This window comes from Dunckerocampus dactyliophorus, chromosome 6, assembly GCF_027744805.1.
Source record: "Dunckerocampus dactyliophorus isolate RoL2022-P2 chromosome 6, RoL_Ddac_1.1, whole genome shotgun sequence".
In the NCBI taxonomy this organism is placed as follows: domain Eukaryota; kingdom Metazoa; phylum Chordata; class Actinopteri; order Syngnathiformes; family Syngnathidae; genus Dunckerocampus; species Dunckerocampus dactyliophorus.
The window spans coordinates 7,483,918-7,503,056 of NC_072824.1; the positions used below are offsets into that span (position 1 = coordinate 7,483,918).

At 47.0% G+C, this 19,139-nt stretch overlaps 1 protein-coding gene across 4 annotated transcripts; it reads left to right on the plus strand.

Moving 5' to 3' along the window:
• The first annotated feature begins 168 nt into the window (after positions 1–168).
• LOC129182889 (spectrin beta chain, non-erythrocytic 1-like) lies at positions 169–16,585 on the plus strand. 4 transcript variants are annotated; one of them, XM_054779527.1, is made up of 36 exons: positions 169–304; positions 1,868–2,075; positions 2,744–2,895; positions 2,983–3,156; positions 3,506–3,597; positions 3,844–3,924; positions 3,994–4,109; positions 4,193–4,305; positions 4,395–4,582; positions 4,698–4,815; positions 4,928–5,086; positions 5,148–5,450; positions 5,917–6,070; positions 6,155–7,025; positions 7,090–7,227; positions 7,316–8,072; positions 9,640–9,842; positions 9,933–10,023; positions 10,804–10,950; positions 11,124–11,387; positions 11,458–11,682; positions 11,761–11,850; positions 11,921–12,193; positions 12,266–12,396; positions 12,469–12,673; positions 13,273–13,647; positions 13,718–13,962; positions 14,031–14,169; positions 14,249–14,333; positions 14,417–14,613; positions 14,690–14,793; positions 14,872–14,920; positions 15,038–15,237; positions 15,318–15,491; positions 15,563–15,605; positions 15,723–16,585. In XM_054779527.1, the coding sequence occupies exons 2-36, from the start codon at positions 1,931–1,933 to the stop codon at positions 15,897–15,899; spliced, it is 6,978 nt and encodes a 2,325-aa protein (XP_054635502.1). In that variant the 5' UTR covers positions 169–304; positions 1,868–1,930; the 3' UTR covers positions 15,900–16,585. The 4 variants fall into 4 exon arrangements, with proteins under 4 accessions (XP_054635502.1, XP_054635504.1, XP_054635505.1 ...); XM_054779529.1 differs by having other exon boundaries at positions 14,875–14,920; XM_054779530.1 differs by lacking the exons at positions 169–304; positions 1,868–2,075 and adding an exon at positions 2,368–2,580.
• The last annotated feature ends 2,554 nt before the right edge of the window (positions 16,586–19,139 follow it).

Consider the following 19,139-nt stretch of genomic DNA (forward strand, 5'->3'; position numbering starts at 1 on the left):
TGTAAAACAAATGTGGGTGGGCGTGACCAGCAGGTGTATTATTGTAAACACCAAGTAGTGTGTGACTACATCGAGGACAGACAGCTGAAGTCGTTTTGTTGGTACTGCAGGGGGCGCTGACAGTTTAATAACAGTCAGTGAACGCAACACAACCGCAGCTGATGGGCTGAAGGCGTGTGCATGTGAGCGAGAGGGGCGGGGTCAATCCCGTCATCCCCTGCAGCAGCATCTTCTTCACCCTCATCATCCTCGACTTGGCGGCCTGTTTTCATCGCAACTTTGGGATAATCATCATCATCATCAGGTGAGCTATGTTACTCGTGTTCGATTCGTGTGTTCTTCCTTTCCGAGCGGTTCGTCTCCTGGTGACAGTAAAAGAAATCACGGCGCACGGGCGTGACCGGTGCAAGATGGTGCGTTCATGGGCTAAACGGTCGCGCACACGCAGCACCCGATTGCATGGGGAAAAGGTTCTCGATATGGCGTCTTCAGGCTCGGTTCTGACTGGTACCGACCGCGGGAATGACGAACGCATCGCACGGTTCCATGACTGATCACTGGATCAGAATTTCCTCTTTTCTATTCTATCTAAAACAGAACCAATAATAACACGAACCACAACTATGACAGAACAAGTGGAGATTTCATGGGGGTTGTAAAAAATTGTGTCGTCCTGCTTCTATTTTGAAGTACAAACAGGAAGTAGCTATATGACGTCACAACCCGAGGTGAGGCGACCTGGCGTCATAACAGAGGTTGCCAACTCCCTGAAGATAAATAAGGGCCACTGCTTGTTGACAGGATTGATTGTCCTTGCCCATACCAGCGTGGTGAATTTTATTTAATTTTTTGCGTTTTTTGTTTGTGTGAAACGATTTTTATCACGTTTGACTCCAACCTGAGTTAGATGCATATTTTGTATGTAATGGGAAACAAAATGTTGAATAAATATTTTAGTTAAATAGAAATGTGTTTTACAGAATACAAATATTTTCTTTCTCTTCTGCTTAAATTAAAACAGTATCAAATAATTACAAAAAACAACATTCCTGTAATAGTGGAAATTTATTTTGAAAAGTTGTTAACGTAAAGGGTACGTCGACCAATGAGATGTGCCGGATTCTGTATCATCATTTTAATGTGAGTGTGCTGTCAACTCACAGAGCAAGAAAGGGCTGTCATTCATTAATACTATTGACATTTTACAGACTATTTTTAAGTCTCCCAGTATAATGGGACAGATGAGTCCCTTTTCAGCCCAATACGAGACACGTATTTTTTCTAACCAATTCCGGTTTTCACGAGACAGTTGGCAACCTTAAGCAACCCAGTGAGCAAATTCAGATGAAACAATCGTGTTTGCTGCATTAGCATGTTGAAGGTATAATTCTACAAACCTGAACATGCGAGCTAACAGATGTGGAAGGATGTCATCGGTCAGCAAGCAGAAGCGCAGTCTTTGTGAAGAACACGTGATGTTTTGTTTCCATGCAGCCGAGCATTCTGGGAAGTTGTAAATAAACACTCCCTAGGGACGCCAAAGTGCTTTTAATGGTGAACTGATGCGCTTGTTGACTTCCTGCATGAGTGCTGCTCAGCTGACATCAGCAGCCAATCAAACCATCATGCAGCATCAGCAGCTTCCAACCTGCGTTACTTTACATTTGACTAATACATGACAGTACTACATTATATAATATTACTTGACATTTAACTAATACATGACATTACATGCTGTATGTATGTTTAAAAAATTGAGTTGTCAGGCCTGTAATCTTATCATCATAAGACCTTTAATTTGATACCTAACTCGCTTCCACTAACTTCTGACTGACCGTTTCCTGCTTGTGTTTTGTCCCGCATGCAGCTCGGCCAGACGTGGCGCATGTAGACTGGCGTTGTCTGGCGGTGCCAGAGGTGAAAGGTCACGATGACGGCAGTGGCCTCTGACCTGGAGCACATGGAGCTGCAGCGGCAGTACGGCGGCGAGGTCAGCAAACGCTGGGACGACGACTGGGACAACGAGAACAGCTCGGCCCGCCTCTTCGAGCGTTCGCGCATTAAAGCGCTCGCAGGTACGTCACATGCACACTCGTGTGTAGTAGAGATTTTGTCAAGTAAACCAGGGTTGAAGTTGACAACTGGACTATAGTTTGCATTAGAGGGTGGGGCTGAGGTGTGTGTGTGTGTGTGTATGTGTGTGTGTGTGTGTGTGTGTGTGTGGACAGCATGTTTGCTTCCTGTTTCCTGTCACTCACCCAGGAATGTGTCATGACAATTGAGGGAAATACTCCACCCCCGCCTTATGACCTCATCATCATGCTCTCATGTCATTGGCTGTCCATACACACACACACACAAGTTATTGCGTGGCGGACCTTTGGACTTAGAAGGAAGCTTTTCCTTCCAACATGAGAACAAGCTGGCCAACTTTCCAATCTGACCTGTAGTTTTCATCAGCGTGAAAAGAACTGGAATGATGAAACGCGGGGTTCAGGGTGATGTTGCGTAGCGCTCTTTAACAGGCGGCCATGGAAGCACTGTGCAACCCGCTGGAGGGCCGCTTCAAGCAGCTGCAAGGTAACAACAGAAGTCGCATTGATTCAATCAATGGATCAACTGATGCTTGTCTTACACACGAGTAGGAGGTGTCTTCTGGGATATGTTGTGCTCGTGTAGTGTTTATCTTGTTTCCTTATGACTGAAATTGTGTGTGTGTGTGTGTGTGTGTGTGTATGTGCAGATGAGCGCGAGGCGGTGCAGAAGAAGACATTCACTAAGTGGGTCAACTCTCACCTTTGCCGAGTGTCGTGCAGGATTGGTGACCTTTACACGGACCTGCGAGATGGACGCATGCTCATCCGACTTCTAGAAGTTCTGTCAGGGGAGAGACTGGTAACACACACACACACACACACACACACACACACACACATACACGACCTCTGTGTCTGAGCATGTTGGGTGGGATGTTCCGTTCAGCCGAGGCCCACCAAGGGTCGGATGCGGATTCACTGCCTGGAGAATGTGGACAAGGCTCTGCAGTTCCTGAAGGAGCAGCGTGTCCACCTGGAGAATATGGGCTCACACGACATTGTGGATGGGAACCACCGCCTGACCCTGGGCCTCATCTGGACCATCATCCTCCGTTTCCAGGTCACACAACCCCTGCCATTCTTTCGGGGTTTTTTTTGTTCCAGAGGTCACATTGCAAGTGGTAAATGTTTGTCATGTTTTTATATGTGTTTTTAGCTCCTATTTCTATGGTAACCCGCTTCAACATGTCAACTACTGGTTGCAACAGTTGCCTTCCTCTGCTGGTCACACTGTGTAACTGCAGCTTAAACACTAAATTCTTGTTACCTTAGGGCCAGACGTCACAAATGCATAAAAAAAGACAATCAACTGTTCCACTTTTTAAATGTAAAACAAAGAGGGTATGATATGAGAAGATGAAAAACAGGCAAAAATATTACAACTTAAAAAACATTTCTTGTGGTCTCAGATTCAAGACATCAGCGTGGAGACTGAAGACAACAAAGAAAAAAAATCAGCCAAAGATGCTTTGTTGTTATGGTGTCAGATGAAGACGGCCGGGTGATTGCTGATTGTTACAATTGTTACATCACAGACATATATCTTTTACTGCATCTACACATACTAGTACATCTACATCTATACATACATTGCTGAAATACTACATTTATACATACATGCAATACTATATCTGTACATAAATCTGTCATACTACATCATCCATGTAAATCTCTGCATGCATTCATGTAATACTACATCTATACATCCATGTAATACCAGAGTATAAAGGAATTGTGTTGTTGTCAGGTATTCTAACGTGAACATCCACAACTTCACCACAAGCTGGAGAGACGGGATGGCCCTCAGTGCCCTCATCCATAAACACAGGTGACTTCATCTTTCTCATGGTTGTCCTCGTTAGTGTGTCGTCAGTGTTAATAAGTTTGTTTGTTTCAGGCCTGATTTGATCGACTTTGACAAGCTGAAGAAATCAAATGTCCACTACAACCTGCAGAACGCCTTCAACATGGCTGAACAACACCTGGGCCTCACCAAGCTGCTAGACCCTGAGGGTGAAGCAAGCCTAACTTGATATAAGCAGGGTCACCTTCATTCATGCTTTGAAGGTACATCATGACTGCGAGGTGTGTTGCAGACATCAGCGTGGATCACCCAGACGAGAAGTCGGTCATCACCTATGTGGTGACCTTCTACCATTACTTCTCCAAGATGAAGGCTCTGAAGGTGGAGGGCAAGCGGATCGGGAAGGTCGGCCAGAAAATCCTCAATCATTTTTTGCATCAGAGCCGCAGGCAGGAAGTCAGGTGACACGAGACGTTTTTTGCATTGACATGCAGGTGCTGGATCACGCCATTGAGACGGAGACGATGATCGAGAAGTATGAGTCTCTGGCGTCCGACCTGCTCGAATGGATCGAACAGACCATCATCATCCTCAACAACAGGAAGTTTGCCAACTCTCTGGCGGGCGTTCAGCAGCAGCTTCAGGCCTTCAACACCTACAGAACTGTGGAGAAACCTCCAAAGTCAGCAGATGACCCTGCCTCCTCCGGCTAAACTTCACCCCCTCCACTCTGACTGCACCTTTTGCTGATTGTCTGTGTAAACAAATGTCCTGTCATATTTGTGGTGATTGTTCAGGTTCACAGAAAAGGGGAACTTGGAGGTTCTTCTCTTCACCATCCAGAGCAAAATGAGAGCCAACAACCAGAAAGTCTTCACACCTCGTGAGGGGAAACTCATCTCGGACATTAACAAGGTCTGAAGCTTAGGTTGTGTACAGTCAGGGTGCTCTCGGATGTCCTTCCCAAGCCTTGTGGCCCTGGAGCAGATGCGTGGGGCACGTGGTTGTTTGATCTTTGTGCTTGCAGGCCTGGGAGCGTCTGGAGAAGGCGGAGCATGAGAGGGAGTTGGCCCTGCGAACAGAGCTAATCCGTCAAGAGAAGTTGGAACAACTAGCGAGACGCTTGGACCGTAAGGCAGCCATGAGGGAGACCTGGCTCAGTGAAAACCAAAGACTAGTCTCACAGGTGTGAGGACAGAGCACCAGATGGACATTGGCACTTCTTACATCTCACTCCTTCTCTCCAGGACAACTTCGGCCTTGACCTTCAAGCCGTGGAGGCGGCTACTAAGAAGCACGAGGCCATCGAGACTGACATTGCAGCGTATGAGGAGCGCGTGCAGGCTGTGGTTGCAGTGGCGAAAGAACTGGAGGTGGAGCATTACCATGACATCAAACGCATCGTCGCCAGGAAAGACAACGTGATGCGGCTGTGGGAGTACTTGTTGGAGCTGCTGAAGGCACGAAGGCAGCGTCTGGAGATGAACCTGGGCCTGCAGAGAGTCTTTCAAGAGATGCTACACATCATGGACTGGATGGACGAGATGAAGGTCTGTTGCCTGTTGGTTTGTGTCCGAAAACATCACAAGAGATAACAGCCTCTCTAGATCTCATTTCCAACAAGTGGTCCAGTCTAGCTGAAGGTTTGGAAGGGTAAATTCTGATGTGCCTTGTGTGTAGGTAGCGCTGCCCTTTATGTACCATACCGCTGCACTTGGTGAACAGGTGGGTGCCAAAAAGTGGTTTAGTTTAGATATTTTAGATACCCTTTTGCAACATTTATCAAGGTAAACACAAAAACTGTACATCTTGGTGAAAATGCCAAGCTGGACTACGATGGTGGAAGCTAAAAACAGAGGGTGTTTTCACCTTAAATTGTGTGACAGATGATAGTCACACTAATCTGACAACTGTCCCAGTCTGTGGACTCTACACTTTCTTCATGTCGGCTCCCTAAATTAAAGAAATTAGGACTTATCGGAACCTCCTAACAAGTTGGTCCTGTTTGGTTTCCAGATGCTTCTTTTGTCTCAGGATTACGGCAAGCATCTGTTGGGTGTGGAAGACCTCCTGCAGAAACACGCCCTGGTGGAAGCCGACATTGCAGTGCAGGCTGACAGGGTGAAAGCGGTCTCCACCAGCGCCCAGAAATACTCTACCAGCGACAATGGTAAGCAGGAAGCGTCTCAGTGACATCATTGCATTGGAAACAGGAAGCAAGGTTCTGATCATCATGCCCCTCCTGTCTGTGAAGGCTACAAGCCCTGTGAGCCTCAGGTCATCCAAGACCGCGTAGCCCATCTGGACTTCTGCTACCAGGAGTTGACTCAGCTTGCTGTAGAACGCCGGGCCCGCCTTGAGGAGTCCCGCCGTCTCTGGAAGTTCTTCTGGGACATGGCTGAGGAGGAGGGTTGGATCCGGGAAAAGGAGCAGATCCTGTCCTCAGCTGAGCACGGCAAGGACCTGACAGGCGCCCTGCGCCTGCTCAGCAAACAGCGAGCCTTGGAGGATGAGATGAGCGGTCGCTCTGGACACCTGCAGAACACTATAGCAGAAGGCCAGATCATGGTGCAGACAGACCACTTTGGTGCAGCAAAGATCCAGGAGCGGATCCATGATCTTCAGACACAGTGGGCGGCACTGGAGCAACTGGCAGCTGTCAGGAGGAAGAAGTTGCAAGATGCTCTGGCACTGCACCAGTTTCAGGCTGATGCAGATGATGCGGACACTTGGACCCTCGATGCTCTTCGCATCGTTTCCAGTAGCGATACGGGACATGATGAGTTCTCCACACAGGCTTTGGTCAGGAAGCATAAAGATGCAGCAACTGAGGTGAGCAGCTATCACCCGGTCATCGACCTGCTGTATGAACAGGCTGCCTCCCTGCCCAAAGAGGAGGCGGAGTCAGAAAAGCTGCGTGGGCAGCTGGTGAGCATTGAGGAGCGCTACAAGGAGGTTTCAGAGCTCACAAAGCTCAGGAAGCAGTCACTGCAGGACACACTGGCTCTCTACAAAATGGTTACTGAAGTTGGTGCCTGTGAGGCTTGGATAGACGAGAAAGAACAGTGGTTGAACAGCATGGAGATCCCCGAGAAGCTGGAGGACTTGGAGGTTGTCCAGCACAGGTAAGACCACAAGGTGCTCAACAAACGTCCATTCCAGCCAGCATTCATGCAGTTTGCTCGGCAGGTTTGAAAGTCTGGAGCCGGAGATGAACAATCAGGCCTCCCGTGTTGCTGTGGTGAACCAGATCGCACGTCAGCTGCTTCACAGTGATCATCCTGGTGAGAAGAACATCAGGAGCCAGCAAGACAAACTCAACAACAGGTACAAAACGTGTTAATGTGTCCTGAGAATATAACGGAAATAGATATAGCGCATAAGAGGCCATTCCAGTCCTCTCCTCTGTCACTAGGTGGAGCCAGTTTCGTGATCTGGTGGACCACAAGAAGGAATCCTTAAACGCTGCGCTGGGTGTGCAGAACTACCACCTTGACTGTAACGAGACAAAGTCCTGGATCAAAGAAAAGACCAAGGTCATTGAATCAACCCAAGAGCTGGGCAACGACCTAGCTGGGGTCATGGCCCTGCAGCGCAAACTCACAGGAATGGAACGAGACCTGGCTGCCATCGAGCAGAAACTTGAAGATCTACAAGGTGAAGCGCAGCGGCTGGCGGATGGGCATCCTGAGCAAGCCAACGCCATCACAGGCCAACTCGCCGAGATCTCCGCCATCTGGGAGGAACTGAAGAACACTTTGAAGAATCGTGAGGAGTCTCTGGGTGAGGCCCGGAAGTTGCAACAGTTTTTGCGTGATCTGGATGACTTCCAGTCCTGGCTTTCCCGCACCCAGACTGCCATTGCCTCCGAGGACATGCCTAACACGCTGGCGGAGGCTGAGAAGCTAATGGGCCAACACGACGGCATTAGGAATGAAATACAGAATTATGAAGAGGACTACCAGAAGATGCGCGAGATGGGGGAGATAGTTACGCAGGGTCAAACGGACGCTCAGTACGTGTTTTTGCGGCAGAGACTGCAGGCACTCGATGTCGGCTGGAATGAGCTGCATAAGATGTGGGAGAACCGACAGAACCTGCTGTCCCAGTCTCACGCGTACCAGATGTTCCTCAGGGACACCAAGCAGGCTGAAGCATTCCTCAACAACCAGGTTAGAACACATCTGTCTCCAGCAGGTGCGAGATGTGAAATCTGAGGTGGAGGTAGATGTGGAGCTGGAACACTGGATGGGCAACTTCTGTGATGATGGAGGCCAATCAAATGTCACTGATGGATATGAAACACAGTCCATGTAGTACTCAGCATGGATGTCACTAAAATCTATTTTAGAGTAACTTGAGTCCCCCTAAAAGGGTTTCTAAGCCCACTGGTATTCAGCAAAGCATTAACTGAAATCAATAAATAGCTATTAAAGAGAGACAGAAAGTTATTGGAGCTGGAGCTAATCGATGTCTAATAACACTCACTCTTAATGCAACTGTTGATCAGACATTGGAGAAAACGTTTGCGAAGGTGGGCTGTATGGCTTCTGAACGAGTCGTGTATACACACAGGAAATAATGTACTCTAAGCCAGCCAACCAACCACAACGTTTATAGTCTGTGTCACAGCGACGCAAGGTTAGATTGTTTTTGGAGGTGCGAGTCACCTTACGCAGGAGGGTTTGAATGGTCAGGAGTGAGTTGGTGTAGCGTACGCCGGCGCCTCGAAGCATCCAGGCTTCACACACGGTGTTGCCAATTTGGTAACTTTGTCGCAAAATCTGGCGACATTCCAAACCCTCTTGGCGACATATTTTGTCAAAATCGACTAGCGACAGATGTATCTACTTTTTCTGCCGTCGTTGGGAGAGTTTTCTGGTATTTGGGGACTTAATAGTGAAAGCACGTATTGATCTGCAGTTTCTGTTCTCACTTAGCAGCAGCGGCCCCGCCCCAAAGCAGTCACAAGCCGTCAGTACACTGTCAGCTCCAACGACACACTAAGAGCATAGTGGAGCTACACGCATTCATGAATCACACAAGCGTGATACGCGATGCCGCCAGGGTGGATATCACCCTGTTTTACAGAGCAAAATCTAAAATGTAAATGTTTCTTAATCTTCATTAAATTACTACTTGTTACACTTACCTGTTATCACGCATCATTCTTCTGATGCGCTAAGTTAAACAAGTGGTCCTGACTAGAAGATACTGTAAGAGGTGGAGGCTGGAGGCGAGTCCAGATGTCTAGACTTTGAGAAGCGCTGGCCGAGATAAAATATTAAAATTATTTTATTTTTATGAAGTGATGGCCAATTTTAAATCAAGAAACTAAGAATCAAGTTTATTTGTAGTTCTAAACACAATTAAAGTGTTTTTACTCACTTTTTGGTCTCTCCTACGAGGTTATGCTTTTTTCCAACAGCTTTGTTTACATCATATGTAAATAATATGCAAATTGGCTAATTGTCATCTAGCAAAGCCAGTAGTTACTTTTCTTACTGAGTTGTTGATAGTGTTGACACAGCAGTACTATTTATGAGCTCCCCCTGCTGGTGGACGGTAGTAATTGCAAACATTTTCAGTTTTATATAAATCCTTAAAAATGTTTTAAATTGGAAATTGAAATTGGAAAAGTGTCAGATTAATCAAAGGGAAGTCTTGTGGGTCGCCAGTAATCCATTGATTAGATGCTCCTGGTCCAACAAAAATGTTTTAGCTCAACTTCTTCTGCAGGAATACATCCTGGCTCACACGGAGATGCCCACCACGTTAGATGGGGCTGAGGCCGCCATCAGGAAGCAGGAAGACTTCATGACCACCATGGACGCCAATGAGGACAAGATCAACAGTGTGGTGGAGACCGGTAGGCGGCTGGCGAGTCACGGGAACATCAATCGGGAACGGATCCGAGAGAGAGTCACCTCCGTGGATGACAGGTCAGCTTTTTTAATGGTTTTTTTCTTCTTAGTTTTTCTTAGCTTACCACTAGAACCTAACAATTCTACTTCAACGATGGCATGTTTCAGGCATAAAAGGAACAGGGAGACTGCAGTGGAGCTTCTGATTAAACTGAAGGACAACCGAGATCTGCAGAAGTTCCTGCAGGACTGCCAGGAGGTCAGTCCGACATAAAGGATAATGTCTGCTGTAATACTGTGTGCTTCCTCTGGTTGTGATAGGAGTCAATTATTCCACATTTGTAACAGGTTATTGAACCTGCATGCCACAAGGTATTTTACCCCCCAAAAATGAATGAAATGATGATGAGTTCCGCAGGTGCAACTCAGGTCCAGTAACTTGACTCTGGTGTCTTTTCTCCATCTTTTGTCACAATACCACTTTACACCCAGTGTTGGCAACTTGGAGACTTTCTCGCTAAATCTGGTGACTTTCCAAACACTTTGGCGACTTGTTTTGTCAAAAGCGACTAGCGACAAATCTCGCGACTTTTCCTGGCGTGGTTTGAGACAGCAGCGTTTGCTGCCGAGTGGTCCGCCCTGCCCCAAAGCGATGATAATCTGGACTTTGAGAGGCCCTGACCGAGATAAAATATTAAAATTATTTTATTTTGAGAATCAAGTTTATTTGTAGTTCTAAACATAATTAAGGCGTTTTTACTCACTTTTTTGTCTCTCTCACGAGCTTTCTTCCTAGATCATCTGCCATAGCATCATATGCAAATTAGACGATGATATCATCTAGCGACTTCTAGGACAGTCAATAGCTACTTTTATTCCTGAGGAGTTGGCAACAATGTTTATACCACAAGAGGCATTAGTGGGTCCATGAGAGAGACACATTTAAAAGCCTTGAAGGCGACGCAGCAGTTAGCTGATTTAAGTGTTGTGTATGTGAGTGTACGCTAACACTTTTTCATGCTGTTTTTCCTGCCGAAAGCTGACGTTGTGGATCAACGAGAAGATGCTGACAGCTCAGGACATGACATACGATGAGGCTCGGAACCTGCATAGCAAATGGCTGAAGCACCAGGCCTTCATGGCCGAACTGCAGTCCAACAAAGAATGGCTGGACAAGATCCAGAAGGTACTGAGTTTCTGGAAGTGTGGTTCAGGTTCATCAAATAAATGGTGCTCATTTAGCGCTAGCAACATTAACTTACAAAGAGTCAGGGACACAACAGTGAAACAAATTTTGATAACATTTTTTTTTAAATTTCTTTCCACTCTTTCTCTTCTTGACCTTCAACCCTTGCATAGGACGGCATGCTTCTCGTGTCGGAGAAGTCTGAGACAGAGACGGTGGTGACGGAGAAGCTGTCCGTGCTACACAGGATGTGGGCGGAGCTTGAGTCCACCACCCAGACCAAAGCTCAGTGTCTATTCGACGCCAACAAGGCAGAGCTGTTCACACAAAGCTGCACCGACCTGGACCAGTGGCTCATAGGGCTGGAGGGTCAGATCCAGTCTGATGATTTTGGAAAAGACCTGACGTCCGTCAACATCCTGCTGAATAAGCAACAGGTACCGAGAGCGCCTGGGACACTACTTTGACATGACTCGACGGTGCTCCAACAGTGCGATGTGTCGGCAGATGCTGGAGAAGCAGGTGGAGGTGCGTGAGCGGGAAGTGGTGGAGCTGCAGACTCATGTCAAAGCACTCGGTCAGGAGGTGATGGATGCTGACCATGTGGATGGACGACGCCAACTGGTGGAGAGGAAGTTCCAGGAGCTGCTGGAACCACTCCGCCGCCGCAAAAACTTCCTGGTGGCATCAAGAGAAGTTCATCAGTTCAACCGTGATGTGGAGGATGAGATTGTATGTAGCTGGTGACCTCAGCGTGATCTTCGGACGACGATGATAAATTGGTCTTCATCGTGTCTCTTTGTCGTCCAGCTTTGGGTCAAGGAGAGGGCGCCCCTCGCCACCTCCACTGACCATGGACACAACCTCCAGACAGTCCAGCTGCTCATAAAGAAGAACCAGGTGAAGATGCGGGTCATGTGATCTCTCATTCATCACATGTGTGGTCCAATAATGCCCTTGTCTTTTGCAGACACTTCAGAAAGAGATCCAAGGGCACCAGCCCCGCATCGACGACATCCTGGAGCGCAGTTGCAGGCTTCTCAAAGATGGAGACGCCGACATCAGTCGACGGCGAGTGGCCGACCTGCAGGTTCTCTGGCAGCAGCTGACAGAGGAGGTGGAGCATCGCTGCAGCAGGCTGGAGAAAGCCCATAAGGCCCAGCAGTACTACTTTGACGCGGCCGAGGCCGAAGCATGGATGAGCGAGCAAGAGCTGTACATGATGTCAGAGGAGAAGGCCAAGGTGTGCGGAGTCACTTGTTGCTAAGGCAGCGGAGTTGCTGGTCGCGACATTTGAGGTTGTGGCTGTTTTCAGGATGAGCAGAGTGCAGTCAGTATGCTGAAGAAACATCAGAATGTGGAGCAGGCGGTAGAGGACTACGCCGAGACTGTGCACATACTCTCCCAGACGAGTCGGGGACTGGTGGCCGCTGCACACCCAGACAGGTTAGCATTGGCTTGCTTGCACATTAACGTCATTGCCATAGTAATGGTTCTGTGTACGTGTGTATACACTAGCGAGCGCATCAGCCTGCGTCAGTCTCAGGTGGACAAGTTGTACGCTAGCCTGAAGGACCTGTCTGAGGAGAGGCAGGCCAAACTGGACGAGAGGCTGCGCCTCTTCCAGCTCAACCGGGAAGTTGATGACCTGGAACAATGGATCGCTGAGAGGGAGGTGGTGGCTGGATCTCATGAACTCGGACAAGACTATGAACACGTCATGGTATACTAACACTGCTTTTGCCAATGCTATTAATACTGCTAGTGTATTCCATGAAGGTTGAATGGAAGTCAAATGCAAATGCCTTCTCAACCTCCCTTGGTTGGGAGGGGCAATTTCATGGGGGTCGCATAATTTTTTTGATGTCAGGTGTCAATTTTGGTCAGCATGAGCAACCTCAAATGATTGGTCCTCTCCATCCAGCATGAGTACATTGTATTCCTCCAGAGATCCAAAATGATTCACTCGGTCCTGGACCAAAATATCTTTAATGTAGTCAAATGTAGATTGTGTTATTCCAGAGATCTTTGAACCAAGTCTGAGGGTGCTGGTTTGAAGTGGATCCTGACTTTCTCAATGGCTTTTTGACAAGCATCAGAGTCATGTTGTGCGCTTCACTCTCAATGAGGGCAGTGAGGGCTGATAGCACCACGTGTAGGTTTCATTTTGTCCTAAGTCTCATCCAACATGGTCCAAAAAGTCTAGATGCCATCCGTTCAACCTTCAAAACTTTACCTCCTGGATTAGGATCCAGTTAGCTGTTAGGATGTGCGAGGCTGCTACTGCACTCCACGTGACTTGTCCTGTGGGAAACGCTTCAGATGTTACAGGAACGTTTCAGGGAGTTTGCGCGGGACACAGGAAACATTGGACAGGAGCGTGTGGACGTCGTCAACCGGCAGGCTGATGAGCTTATCAACTGTGGCCATGGGGACGCTGCTACCGTGGCCGAGTGGAAGGACGGGCTGAACGAGGCCTGGGCTGACCTGCTGGAGCTCATTGACACCCGGACGCAGATCCTGGCTGCCTCCTTCGAGCTGCACAAGTTCTACCACGATGCAAAGGAGATCCTGGTTCGCGTTGTGGACAAACGGCACAAGCTTCCCGAGGAGGCAGGCCGGGACCAGAACACTGTGGACCTGTTACAGAGGGCGCATACCGCCTTTGAACGTGATATTCAGGCACTGGGAACGCAGGTTGGTGTGACAACTGAAGGTGACGAGGCATACAGTCTAGTATACCTGTACCTTTGTCTCCTTGCGACAGGTAAGGCAGCTGCAGGAGGATGCGACCCGTCTTCAGTCCGCCTATGCCGGAGACAAAGCCGACGACATCCAGCAGCGGGAGAGCGAGATCCTGACCGCCTGGAATGACCTGCTGGATGCCAGCGACCGGCGCAGACTCCGCCTGCTGGACACTGCCGACAAGTTCCGCTTCTTCAACATGATCCGAGACCTGATGATGTGGATGGACCACGTGGTCTGGCTCATCGAAGCCCAGGAGCAACCTCGGTACGCCTCCACCGCTATTCAGAGCTGGCTTGACAGCGGCTCTCAAACTGTGTGTGTTGTGCTTTTAGCGATGTATCGTCTGTGGAGCTGCTGATGAACCACCATCAAGGCATCAAGGCGGAGGTGGATGCTCGTAACGACAACATGAGCGTGTGTGTGGAGCTGGGCAAGGCGCTGCTCTCTAAGAAACACTATGCATCACAGGAAGTGAGTCCCTCCCCTTTCAGCACTGTACTAAAATAAGTCTCTGCCGATGAGTCACAGCTCTTGTTCAATTTGTTGTCAGATCAAAGAGAAGCTGCTGCAGTTGACGAATAAGAGGAAAGACATGATTGACAAGTGGGAGGATCGATGGGAGTGGCTACGACTCGGTAAGGTGTCGATGATTGGGGTCCTTCTGTGTCATGCCACTGTCGTCGTCATGCCATGTCGTCACTGTATGAACTTCCTGCAGTCCTGGAGGTGCACCAGTTCTCACGGGATGCGGGTGTGGCAGAGGCGTGGCTTCTAGGTCAGGAGTCATACCTGTCCAGCAAAGAGGTGGGTCACAGCGTCGATGAGGTGGAGAAACTCATCAAGCGCCACGAGGCCTTCGAGAAGTCGGCCGCCACCTGGGAGGAACGCTTCTCTGCGTTGGAGCGCCTGACCACGGTGAGCGAGGCCGGGCAGGACTTCCCGGGACGTCTTAGTGCAACATAGTGGCGTGATAACATGTCATATCCTCCAGATGGAACTGTTGGAAGTGAGGAAGCAGCAAGAGGAGGAGGAGGCGGAGAGGAAGATGCGACAGCCATCTTCAGAGACACCGGTCATCCAGCCACAAGACCAGAGGTGTGGGAAAAGCGCCGTGTGGTGGACATGAAAAGAACTGCACCCGACAAGCACGTTAACCTTTGTTTATTTTGGCAGCAGTGTCATCAATCACAACGGCATCTCGTCTGAACAGGACTCCCCTCAGGTCACTTCTTATAAACCATGCCTCTTAAATGCAATGAGATGACACAAAATACAATTATTAGTCCTGCATTTTTTCAGAGAAACGGGCAGTGACTTGATCTGGTTTCCTGTCAATCAGAATGGTGTGGGTGGGGAGCTGGTAAACGGGCTCGCAGACAGCAGCTCCAAGGAGCCGAGTCCTGCCCCCTCACCGACTCCTGCCAGGAAGAAGAAGAAAAGCAGCGTGTCGTCCACACTTCCGCCCTCGCCGTCGCAGCTGGAAGGTCTTCTGCACCGCAAACACGAGTGGGAGGGGCCAAACAAGAAGGCGTCCAATAGGTTACCATCAAAGCCCCTATGCTCTTGGATCCGTCCCACATCCCCATGTGCCGCTCACCGTTCTGCTCTGTGATTGGCAGGTCGTGGCACAACGTGCTCTGTGTCATCAGCAAACAGGAAATGGGCTTCTACAAGGACAGCAAGGCCGCGGCGCAAGGCGTGGTCTATCACAACGAGCCGCATGTCAGCCTGAAGGACGCCACATGCGATGTGGCGTCCGACTACAAGAAGAAGAAACATGTCTTCAAGCTGAGGTAACAGTTGATCGGTAACCATGGTGACAGTTGTCAAACAGGAAGTTGACATAGCTGTTTTTTTTCCCCAGAGTCGCCGACGGCAATGAATTTCTGTTCCAAGCCAAAGATGAAGTGAGTTCATTCTCATGTAGCATCAATCTTTATTTGATTTAAAAAAAAAAAACATATTGGCTGTTGTGTTGCCATGGAAACGGCAAATCATGACCCTGTGCATATTGCGCTTTGCAGGAGGAAATGAGTACGTGGATCCAGGCCATCCTCAATGCCAGTGCTGCCAACGGGCTGAGCAATGCCAACGGGCCGAGCGGCGACCTCGCCGTAACACCCTCCGGCGAATCGAATGTGGTCAAAAAAGAGAAGGACAAAGAGAAACGCTTCAGTTTGTTTGGCAAGAAGAAGCAGTGAGCACAGTGCCACCTTGTGCTGAAAGGCTTTGAAACAGGAAGTGACACGCTTAGCCTCGCAGTCTTGGCCACCAAGTGGAAACATGAACAAATATTACCAAACAACAAATAATATTACCTCTATAATAAATGAGGTAAAAAAAATATGAACATATTCAAGCTTTTTGGGTTGTGACGTTTTGAGGTATCTAAATGATAGCATTAGCTACTGAAAAAAGTGTCTTGTTTTCTTGTCAATGTGCGTACTCAAGGTGACGAATGTCGACTCGTGAACGACATTGACCCCTTATTTTTTTTGGTTATTTATTTTTTAAAAATGGATGGCCGTGGCCTTCTGTATGTCGTGATAAACAGGACCAAGATTTTTTTTTGTTTCCACTGTCACCGCCCACTAGCATAGCATGCTAAGCTGACCAGCATGTCGCCCGAAAAACGATTAACAAGTACGCTAAATGTAGCTGTTTGAAGTTTCCCACAAATTAAACTTGCTTGCTTGTCGTTAAGTCTTAACACTGATATATGTATGGTCACTGTGCACTTACTTACTGAATATGTATGCAATTTGCTACACAATCACACATCTTGAGGAATGAAGAAGCTCAATATTTAAACACTTTAAAGCTTTTCTCATGTATCCAAATTAAACACTCGCCTGCTCTCTTGCTATCAAATCATTAAAAGTTTAAACTGGAAATGCTTTCTATGTTTGATTTTTTTTTTCAAATGACATTAGCTTTCCGGAGCTAATGATAGCTCCATTGAAACCAATACTTTTCATGCTATTAAGCTAAGGGTTTGTAAGCCAAAAAGTGAAAAGAATGAGGCTAATGATATCAGATTGATGATCATGCTAGCTAGTAGTGATGGGTCCAGCGACACAGATGCGCCGATGCGTGCGCCGAGCTCCCAGGGCAAACCCCGTGTCAGTGCGCGTACCGCTTTAAGCTAGTCACGTGACCAATGCCGGAACTGTGTCGACACGGCAGTCGCGCGCCAAATTGTGTTTATAAGGAAGCGCATCTGTCAATAGGATAGAAGCGCAATAAGAGCATCGAGTTATTGACGCGTTCATTGCTTGGCGAATATTGCGGTCAAAGATGGAGGACCTCCATGGAAAACATACATTTTCTGCCTTGTGGGATCATTTTGACCTTCTGCCGGAAAATAAGGTATTTATATCGATCTCCTCGTTTTACCCACTTCTTGTCATATTTTCCAAATATTCTGTACTAGTGAAATTATTTTCAAAATAACTCTTAGTTTATTATTCATATTTTTTTTTGCAGGTGAAATGTCGCATTTGTGCCGCAGTTTCTATGCACACCAGCATCTTCTGTGCGTATATTCCCCAAAGCAGGAGAAAATGCGTCAAAAAAACGAAATAGACTAGAATTACAAAACACTGGAGAAACTCATTTTTTTAAATAAAAATCTTTCAACAATGAGTCCATTGTCATTGTCATTCACAGCACTTTCACTGAGGTTTTGACATTATGACAGATGTTCACTAATTTATCAACTGTGTCTCAAATATCAGAGGATTTTTAATTAAATTACATATATGGAACAAGAAAATGTGAATGCAAATATGTAAATGACGGTATTGGATACAATAGGTCATCAAATCAGTGTCAGTTGAGCCTGTCGACTATGTTTCCTGCAGGGATTTATTAAGTCCACCAGGTGTCAGTATTGAGCAACACAGTGTCAATACAGTGTGTCACTGCGTCGAAACGATACGTGATGCCCCATCTACCCATCACTACAATCAGTTTGTCTTATTTTGCTATTAATGAAAATTAACGTTGACATACTCATCTTCGCTCTCCACGAAGCAAAGGCTGCTAATTGTTGATATGAAAATGTAATCACCAGTCTCGGAGGATGTTCATTCAGTTGTTTAAATTTGTAGAAAAAAAAGCAGATCACAGACATGACACAAAACTAAAGTCACTTCAAATGGCAACTTTCTGGCTTTAAGAAACACTAAAAGAAATCAAGAAAAAAAGATGTGGTAGTCAGTAACAGTTACTTTTTTAGACCAATCAGAGGGAAAAAATTATGGAATCACTCAATTCTGAGGAAAAAATTATGGAATCATGAAAAAAACAACAACAAAAGAATACTTCAACACACCACTAGTACTTTGTTGCACCACCTCTGGCTTTTATAACAGCTCGCAGTCTCAGAGGCATTAATGAACAGTACTCTTCATCAATCTGGCGCCAACTTTCTCTGATTGCTTTTGCCAGATCAGCTTTGCAGGTTGGAGCCTTGTCATGGACCATTTTCTTCAACTTCCACCACAGATTTTCAATTGGATTGAGATCCGGACTATTTGCAGGCCATGACATTGACCTTATGTGTCTTTCTTCAAGGAATGTTTTCACGGTTTTTGCAGCATTATCATCCTGAAAAATGATTTCATCATCCCCAAACGCCCTTTCAATTGATGGGATAAGAAAAGTGTCCAAAATGTCAACGTAAACTTGTGCATTTATTGAAGATGTAATGACAGCCATCTCCCCAGTGCCTTTACCTGACATGCAGCCCCATATCATCAATGCCTGTGGAAATGTGCATGTTTTCTTCAGGCAGTCGTCTTCATAAATCTCACTGGAACGGCACCAAACAAAAGTTCCAGCATCATCACCTTGCCCAATGCAGATTCGCGATTCATCACTGAATATGACTTTCATCCAGTCATCCACAGTCCACGATTGCTTTTCCTTAGCCCATTGTAACCTTGTTTTTTTCTGTTTAGGTGTTAATGATGGCTTTCGTTTAGTTTTCCTGTATGTAAATCCCATTTCCTTTAGGCGGTTTCTTACAGTTCGGTCACAGACGTTGACTCCAGTTTCCTCCCATTTGTTCCTCATTTGTTTTGCTGTGCATTTTCTGTTTTCAGGACATATTGCTTTAAGTTTTCTGTCTTGACGCTTTGATGTCTTCCTTGATCTACCAGTATGCTTGCCTTTAACAACCTTCCCATGTTGTTTGTAGATTTTAGACACAGCTGACTGTGAACAACCAACATCTTTTGCAAAATTGCGTGATGATTTACCTTCTTTAAGAAGTTTGATAATCCTCTCCTTTGTTTCAATTGACATCTCTTGTGTTGGAGCCATGATTCATGTCAGTCTACTTGGTGCAACAGCTCTCCAAGGTGTGATCACTCCTGTTTAACTGCAGACTAACGAGCAAATCTAATCTGATGCAGGTGTTAGTTTTGAGAATGGAA

What these genes read in the sequence shown, in the direction of transcription:
- LOC129182889 (XM_054779527.1), top strand. Translation starts at nt 1,931, where the DNA reads ATGACGGCAGTGGCCTCTGACCTGGAGCACATGGAGCTGCAGCGGCAG. An exon ending in ACTGGATGGACGAGATGAAG is followed by an intron (nt 5,451 to 5,916) that starts GTCTGTTGCCTG and finishes TTTGGTTTCCAG; the next exon opens with ATGCTTCTTTTGTCTCAGGA. An exon ending in GAAGCCCAGGAGCAACCTCG is followed by an intron (nt 13,963 to 14,030) that starts GTACGCCTCCAC and finishes TTGTGCTTTTAG; the next exon opens with CGATGTATCGTCTGTGGAGC.